The 9,601-nt window shown below is 38.5% G+C and overlaps 1 protein-coding gene across 2 annotated transcripts in view; it reads right to left on the bottom strand.

The window, feature by feature from the left end:
• Positions 1-1,439: 1,439 nt before the first annotated feature.
• CERS3 (ceramide synthase 3) overlaps positions 1,440-9,601 on the bottom strand; it is a 111,837-nt gene continuing 103,675 nt past the window's right edge. For both annotated transcript variants that reach the window (XM_041753192.1, XM_041753193.1), the window contains one exon: positions 1,440-1,822. In XM_041753192.1, coding sequence (XP_041609126.1) covers positions 1,658-1,822 — 165 coding nt within the window. In that variant the 3' untranslated portion in view covers positions 1,440-1,657. The remainder of the gene's footprint in view (positions 1,823-9,601) is intronic.

Here is a 9,601-nt window from a genome sequence, read left to right as displayed (position 1 = left end):
CCTGGCTCCCACTGGGCTTTATAATATGGCCCGGCCCAGAGCAAAACAGGATAAAGGTACAAAATGTGGCCCACGAATATGAAAGACTGGGCAGGGGGGGTGTGTGTGAAGGTGGGGGTGGGTGGGTAGGGGTGTGGGGGGGTGTTTGCATATTCTGCTCAGGCTCTTCCCTTACAAGGCTCTGCCTCTTCTCAGTCAGCAGGACCAGAAGTCTCTGAGATCTGCCCTGCACTCTGGGCTCAGATGTGCCCCCTCTGAGGCACCCCTTGAGGCTGGTGGCCCCTCTATCTGAATCTGTCTTCCCAGAGAGTCAGTAGCCCCAGTAGCTGTCATGACTAACATTTGTTCTTGGAAGCTTCTCAGGGTTGTTTTCCAGTCTTTTGTTTAGTTCTGTTTTACAAGGTCTGATTGGGTTGGGTAGCAGAGATGAAATAGTGTAGCATCCTCTTTCTGTTTACAAGATTTCCCTTTGGTCAGGAGCTCACATGCATGTTGTACCCCAAAGATTCAGGCTTTCTGGGAAATAATGGCTTGGTGAATGAACAGGCCTTGGGTTTGACTCCCAGATGGGCCCCAGGTGGATTGTACACCAGAGCTGAGCAGCTCTGGTGGCCCTAGGAGTGGCTCAGGACAGTGGCAGAAAAGCTTCCATCTTAGGGAGCCAGGGAGAGGCCAGCAAAAGACCAGAAGGAATGGGGCCCAGGCTCCCTCCCCTTGGCCAAAGGGTCTAGGGGTGGAGAATTTGGGGGAAATTTGAGCATCACCCTTGGGGGGCTAACAAACAAACAAAGTTACCAAATAAAATGGAACCAGCCTTCTGGATATCTGCATTTCTGGATAACTTCAGATATACTTAAGATGAATTTTTAAAGATTGTGCCTTTTGTTCAGGCCCTTTCAGTGCCAAGTTTAACCAGGGTTCTCCCAAACAGAGCTGGAATCACAGTGAGAAGAGGGTCAGGTCCCTGTCACATCACAGTGGACAGTATACACTTGCACTTCTAATATCTCATTTGATCCTTACTCCAACTCTGGGAGGTAGGCAAGGCGAATATTATCATTCCTGTTGGAGAGATGAAGCACCAAGGCTTGAAAGGTTTAAAGAACTACCCATGGCAGAAAGTGGCCAATGAGCCCCGGAAGCCTGGTGCCCTGTGTTGGTCCTTCCATCACTGCTGCATTGCCTCCTCAAACTCATTTTTTTGGGGAGGGAGGAGGGGAAATAAGCTGCTCTCTGTGACTGAACACACTTGAAAAAGTGGGTTACTTAGCACTTCTCAAGCCATCCTGAGGGTAAGTTGGCAAGGTCAAAAGGCCTACAACCAAGGGAGCTCCTGGGAAAGCCACATGTCTCACATATATGAATGAACACAATTGAACTAAAACGGTTCTCTAGAGAAATATTTGAAATCTTCGACCAGTCTGAGTCCTAACTGCAGTAAAATCCATAGAGATGCTATATTTAACATTTCAACACAAGTTAACAACATTTTGTTAAATACATCTTAGATGGGGAGAAGGTAGTAGTTAAAAAGAGGGAAGGGCAGAATCTGGGGTCTCTGTGGCTCCTGTAGGCCACAGTCATGGAGGGGGAAGCAACTCTGGCTTCTGGTAGCCCTCATAGCACACTGTGCCCTGGGAGCTGCATGGGATTCAAGCTAATGGCCCTGTTGACCATTGGGAATGAGGTGCCTGTTGGCCCCGAGGCCATTCTTCAAACAGTCTCTCTCTTTGCCTTTGATGACTTCTTCCTTCTCCTCCTCCTCCTCTTCCTCTTCCTCTTCCTCTTCATCCTCATCATCACTCCTCACATCCTGGATGTTCTAGAGAAAGGAAAGAATGGACTGTAAGTGACAACCTTCCAGAAAGAGTCTTGAGTGAATACAAAAACTCAAATCCCAAACACAGAAAGAAAACCCAATAATCAAAAGCCAAATATTCTAAAAATAAATAAATAAATAATAAAAAATAAAAAAAATAAAAAAATAAAAAAATAATAATTAAAAAAATAATAATAAAAAAACAAATATTCACCAAGGTAGACTATATCACAGGTCACAAAAGAAATCTCAACAAACTTAAAGAATTGAAATTATGCAAAGTATATTTCAAATCATAATGGAATTAATCTAGAAAAATATAAAAAATAGAAAAATCTCAAAACAGTTGGAAATTAAACAACACACATTTGAAAATGGATCAAAGTGTAAGTCACATGGGATATTGGAAATATTTTTTGCTAAAATGAAAATATAGTATATCAAAATTTGTCAAATGTAGCTAAAATGGTGCTTATAAGGAAGTTTATAGCATCATATGCTTATATTAGAAAAGAAGAAAAGTCTCAAATAATTTGAGCTTCTATGTTAAGAAACTAGAAAAAAGAAAAGCAAAGTAAACCCAAAGCAAGTAAAAGGGTAGAAGGAAATAGTAAAGAAATCAATGACATTGAAACAGGAAAAACAACAGAGAAAAGTAATAAAACCAAAAGCTGATTCTTTGACAGATCCGTAAAATTGATAAATCACTAGTAAAATTGACAAAGAAAAGGAGAGAGAAGGCACAACTTTCCAGGAAATAAAGAGGAGATTTGACTATCGATACTATAGATATTACAAAAATAATAAAATACATGAACAATATTATGCACAATATTATGAACAATATTGATTGTTATGAATATTATGAACAATAATATGAACATATTATGAACAATATTATTATACATGTATTTGAAGACTTAGATAAAATGTATCAATTCCTCAAAAACTACAGCCTACAAAATTCACCCAAGATGGCATAGATAACCCAAATAGTCATATAACCATGAAAGAAATTAAACTAGTTAAAAATCTGGAAAAACATCATCAGGCTCAGAACTTTTCACTGGCAAATTCTATGAAACATATAAAGAAGAGATAAGACCAAATTTCCACAATTTCTTCCATTAGATAGGAAGCAGAATATGTCCCAGTTTATTTTATGAGGCCAGAATTATCTTGATACCAAGATCAGAAAAAGACAATAGAAGAAAAAAAAACAACTACTACAGGCCAATATTTCTAATAAATATACACATAAAAATACCTCAACAAAATAGCCCCAAATGGCCCAAATCAAAACCATTAATAAAAATAATAATATATCACAATGAAGTGGGATTAGTCCCAATAATGCCAGGCTGGTTCAATATTTAAAATTCAATGAAATATAATCCATCCTCTCAATAACCTAAAGAAAGGAAAAATATACAATTATATTAGTTGAGGCTGAAAAATCATGAAAAATTCTACATCCACTCATGATTAAAAGAAAATCAGCAAAGAAGAAATAGAAGCTAACATCATACTTACTGATGAATGACTGAATGCTATTCCCCTAAGATTAGGAACAAAGCAATAATATCTACTTTTACCACTCCTATGCAACATTGCATTGGAAGTTCTAGTCAAGGTAATAAGATGAGAAAAAGAAATAGAAGCCATACAGATTGGAATGAAAGAAATAAAAGTATCCCTATTTGAAGATGACATGATTATCTATGTAGAAAACCCCAAAGAATCTCCTGAAAGCATAAATAAATAAATAATAAAGAATCTCCTGAAAGCTCCTAACATTCATAAGTGAGGTCACTACAAAGTTGCAAGATACAGGGTCAATACACAAAATCACACACACACACACACACACACACACACACACATACACACAATCTTGATTTCTAAACACTAATGTAGTTGGCTGAAAAAATGTCCTCAAGGATACTAGGTCCTAATCCCTAAAACTTGTGAATGTTATCAGATATGGTAAAGTTTTTGCAGGTAGCATTAAGTTAAGGATCTTGAGAAGATTATCCTGGGTAATACAAGTATGCCCTATGGCCATCCCAAGCATCTTTATAAGAGATACAATGGGAAATTCAACACAGAGAAGAGGCAATGTGAAGATGGATGTAGAGTGGTTATGAGTAAGGAATGCTGGCAGCCACCCAAAGTTGGAAAAGGCAAAGAACATATTTCCCCTACAGCTTCTGGAGGGAGCACAGACTTGCCATATCTTGGCTTCAGCTCAAATCTGATTATAGACTTCTGACCTCCAGAACTGTAAGAGAATAAATTTGTTGTTCTAAACTACCAAGTTTGTGGTATTTTGTTACAGTAGCCACAGGAAACTAACATGACTAGAAATGCATAACTAAAAACTGAAATTAAGAAATCTGTAATATTTACAATAGTTTTAAAAAATAAAATACTTAGGTATAAATCTAACAAAGCATGTATAAGATCTGTATGTTAAACTTACAAAACTGATGAAAGAAAGCAAAGATCTAAATAATTAGGGTGACATACTATGTTCATGGATTAGAAGGTTAAACACAGTAAAAAATGTTAATTATCCCCAAATTGATCTACAGATTCCACATAATACCAGTTAAAATATCAGCAAGATTTCTTGTACATAGAGACAAGTTGATTCCAAAAATTATTTGGAAAGGCAAAAACAAAAACAAAAACAAAACAACACAAACCAAATCAACCAACCAAACAAAAAAACCCAACCAAACAAACCAGAATAGCTAAATCAATCTTGACAAGAATAAAATTGGAGGACTCCAACTACCCCAATTTAAAACTTACTATAAAGTTATAGTAATCAAAACTGGGTGATATTAGCAAAAGGATAAGAACATAGATCAATGGAACTGCATAGGGAATCTAGAAATAGACCCACATAAATAAAGCCAATTGAGTTTTGACAAAGATGCAAAAGTGATTCAATGGAGAGAGAATACTGTTTTCAACAAATGGTGTTGGAACAGTTAGAAATCCAGAGGCAAAAAAATAAACTTCAAACTAAATGTCATACCTTATACAAAAGCCAACTCAAAATGGGTTATAGATCTAACATACAATATGAGAACTATAAAACTTTGAGAAAAACCCATAACTTGGGTTGGGTGAGAAGTACCTAGATGTGGCACAAAAAACAAACTCCATTAAAAGAAAATGAATAAACTGGATTTCACCTAAATAACCTTAATATTATAAAAGATACTATTCAGCAGCACCTGGGTGGCTCTGTGGTTGAGCATCTGCCTTTGGCTCAGGTCATGATCCTGGGGTCATGGGATCAAATTCTGCATTGGGCTCCCTGCAGAAAGCCTGCTTCTCCCTCTGCCTATGTCTCTGCCTCTCTCTCTGTGTCTCTCATAAATAAATAAATAAATAAATAAATAAATAAATAAATAAATAAAATCTTTTTTTTTTAAAAGATACTATTCAGAGAATAAAAGGACAAGGTGTAAACAAGGGGATAGTATTTGGCAACTGCATAGCTGACATGTATGCATAATAAAGAACTCTCAAAACTCAACAATAAGAAATAAGCCAATTGAAAAATGGGCAAAATATATAAAAATAAGCATTTCCTCAAAGAGGACACAGGATATCAAATAAGCATATGAAAAGACGTTCAACACCATCAGCTATTAGGAAAATGCAAATTAAAGCCATCATGAAATACATCTATAAACCCATTAGAATAGCTGAAATGAAAAAATACTGACAATAGGGATCCCTGGGTGGCGCAGCAGTTTGGCGCCTGCCTTTGGCCCAGGGCTCCATCCTGGAGACCCGGGATCGAATCCCACATTGGGCTCCTGGTGCATGGAGCCTGCTTCTCCCTCTGCCTGTGTCTCTGCCTCTCTCTCTCTGTGACTATCATAAATAAATAAAAATTAAAAAAAAAATACTGACAATAGCAAGTGCCGACAAGGATGTGGAGTGGCTGAAAGGAAATCTTACATGTTGCTGATGGAAATGCAAAATGGGGATCCCTGGGTGGCGCAGCAGTTTGGCGCCTGCCTTCAGCCCAGGGCGCGATCCTGGAGACTCGGGATCGAATCCCACGTCGGGCTCTCAGTGCATGGAGCCTGCTTCTCCCTCTGCCTATGTCTCTGCCTCTCTCTCTCTCTGTGTGACTATCATAAATAAATAAAAATTAAAAAAAAAAAAAAAAGAAATGCAAAATGGTACAGACAACTCTGGAAAATAGTTTGATAGTTGCTTATAAAGTAAAACATACATTTACGCATATGTCAACAATCCCGCTTCTGACTATCTATCCTAGAAAAATGAACACTATGTTCATTTTACATTGTGTTCATTTAAACATAAAACAAATGTTTATAATGTCTCTATTCATAATTGTCAAATCTGGAAGCAACCCAAATGTTTTTCAATCAGCAAATGGATAAACGGTGGTACATGTGGACAATAAGATACTACTATCTACCAGTAAAAAAGAACAAAATGTTGACATTTACAAGCTGGGAAAATCTCAAAGGCATCATGCTGAGTGAAAAAAAAAATTGGTTTCCAGAGGATACCTACTATATGACATGCTAATGTCATTTACATGCTCTTCTTGAAAAGACAGCCTACAGGGATGGAGAGGGATCCCAGGAACAAGGGTGGAGGAAGGAGTGGTTTGGGGTGCAGGACTCATCCCGTATACTAATTATGGTGATGGCTACATAAATCTATCCCTGTGTTAAATTTCATAGAACTTTATGCCAATGGAAAAAAAGTCAATTTTACTGATGATGTTTAAAAATCAAACTTAGAAAGAAAGCAAATAGTGTGGTTTTTCTCAATGAACATTTGCTAAGTAAAGTACCATTCATGTAGGCCTTTTGGCTGTCCAGAAGTCTCTACTGTTGGTAATTAGGATGTTTCCTGTTTTCTTTATGCAGGAACTCCTTCCAGGACAGTTCATGAAGAGGTATGGGTTCCTCTTCTTCCCTCATGGTATTCTCAAAGAAATTCTGTGAGGGGAAACTCCCAGAAGAATGACATGGCCCCTGAGGAAGGGAGGTGAAATTGCTACAGATCAAGCTTCATTAAAAAAGATAAAAGGTGATGTGGATTACTAGAACAATACTGAGTACTCAGGCTCTGGGCAAGGCCAGTGTCAGACATGACCCCACACCCTTAAAACTGGCTCACAAACACCTTTATCAAACCCAGACAAGAAAAGAAAATTCTGATTATAGACTTCTGACCTCCAGAACTGTAAGAGAATAAATTTGTTGTTCTAAACTACCTAGTTTGTGGTATTTTGTTACAGTAGCCACAGGAAACTAACATGACTAGTAATGCCTGACTAAAAACTGAAATTTAGAAATCTGTAATATTTACAATAGTTTTAAAAAATAAAATGCTTAGGTATAAATCTAACAAAGCATGTATAAGATCTGTATACATGGAGGATGGAGACTGGTTCTTGACAACCCATCTTTTAAGATGTCAGCCAAAGCCAGATGAGTTACTTTCTCCTTCTGTGACCTACAGACCAAACCTGACCACCTCCGGGTATATGTAACCAAACACCTCCTCTGTGTACAATCTTGATGCCAAACATGGCTCTTGAAAAACCCAACATACACACGCACTGCTGCCTTAACCCCAGAAATGTAATGTCACAGGCTTGTCTCTGTACGATTTGCTCTTCTCCACAACAACACAGAAAGGGTCTCAAAATCAACAAAGCTCACTGTAAACGTTGAGGAATCAACTTGGTGTCTCAACAGCTAACATGTAATGGAGAAAGTCAGATGGGGTCCTTCAGGGAGCGGCCATGGTTGGCTGACTACTGCTTTCATGGACCATGCCCTTTGGGTCTCTTTTTTCTTCTTCCAAAGATTTTTGTTAGGGAACAAGGGGGTAATTTGAGTCAGAACAAAGAAAGTAATTCATCTCCAGAAAAACAGACTAGTATCTATTGGCCTGTCTCTCCAGAACTTAAGGAACTTCTTCAACTGAGACATAAACTGGCCCTCAAGGATGCTCCCCATCATGCCAAGCCACATCTCCACACCTTCACCTCTAGGAAAGGGTCCTGGACCATATGCAGCCTTCCAGTAATTAATGGCATCTAATGGTCATAAAAGTTGGGGAGCATTACTAACTTTCAGGAATCAGTGGCTAGGGATATTGGCCATGCCATAGCATGCATGACATCCCAGTGTCCTGCTGGACCTCTGTGTAAGTGAAACCCTGTTTATGACTATCCAAGCCTGGAACCTAATGCTATTTTACATTCAAGCACAGTAATTCTTGCCTGGTTTTAATATAGTCTCAATTTTCCAGGAATGCAGCTACGTAAACAATTCAAAGGAAGGCTACCCCTTGTTTTGTTCGGAGCTTCACAATTTCAGGAAATCATCACAGATGACAGACAATAATACCAGTGGCAATTGCATCCCCAGTACAAAATAGCTGTGTCGGTCTGTGCTTACAGCTGGCCCGGTTATGTGGAGTCTCCACACAAGCAAGCACAGCATCTGTCAACCTCAGTATGTTCCTGAATGTGATCTTGCACACGTATTAACACGTGAAATGGAGATCTTATCAGAAATGCCTTTCATTATATTCCTTGTCTACTACAATTATGGCATTCTATTGCTTTTTGAAATTGTGATTATAGTTCGGTTATACCACCCAGGAATTTAATTTCAGGCTAGTGAAGGCGGCATGGGTCTGACAGGATTGAGAACCATGGCCCTAGATGATGGATCCAGCTCAGAAAGGATTTTCAGATAGTAAGACTTTGTTAGATGGACATGTAGGTGGTTACACATCACGCAAGCTTACATAATGTAAATTGGAAATTGCGTGGTATTCAAATATTGATAAAACCTCATATTATATTGATAAAACCTCATATTATATTCAATGTGCCATCTATAATAAAACCATAACAGCAATGAAAACTTTAAAGGGATTTTTTTTTTCATTGCTCTAAAAATTCTCAGTGCTCTACCTATTCACCCTTCCCTCTCTCCCAGCCCCTGGTGACCACTGATCTTTTTACTGTCTCATAGCTTTCTCTTCTCCAGAATGTCATATGGTTGCAATTGTAGAGAATCCGAGTATATGGTCTTCTAAGTCTCTCACTTAGTTATATGTATTAAGTTTCCTCCATGTCTTTTCATGGCTTATGAGTTCATTTCTTTTTATTGATAAAGAATATTCCATTGTCTGGAGGCAACACAGTTTATGTGTATATTCACCTACTGGAGGACATCTTGGTTGCTTCCAAGTTTGGGCAATTGTGGATAAAGCTGCTGTAGACACTCATATTATACATATCCACATGTTGGGCGCTAGCCTAAGGAGTTAGTATGAATAATAACATTCCCTCCTCGCAGTAACCCTAGGACACAGGAGCCACTCTCTTTATTTTAAAAGAGAGGAAATGGAAGCTCAGAGCTCAGCCTTACAAGTCCACACAGCTAAGAAAGGCAAACAGGAGGAGAATCCTACTCGAAGCTTAGAAACTGAACCACAGTGCTTTACAGACCCCTACTGGAGTCATTTGCACAAACACTTGAGACAGGGCACCCAGGAAGCAGACACTCAGTTCTGTTTGAGGTCAGTTCTCCATATAAGAAAGCTCCCTCTCCCTTCCTGTTGAGCAGAGCACCAGCACCTCACCCTGTTTTGACTCTGCCCTTGGAAACAGCAGGACTGACTTTGAAGCATACAATCTGAAATAATGAAAATAATCCCTAATTACTTATTTTTACTATGTGAAACAAA

This window comes from Vulpes lagopus, chromosome 4 (genome assembly GCF_018345385.1).
Source record: "Vulpes lagopus strain Blue_001 chromosome 4, ASM1834538v1, whole genome shotgun sequence".
Lineage (NCBI taxonomy): Eukaryota > Metazoa > Chordata > Mammalia > Carnivora > Canidae > Vulpes > Vulpes lagopus.
Note: the sequence above shows the minus strand (reverse complement) of the source record. Positions and strands in the feature narration are given on the sequence as shown.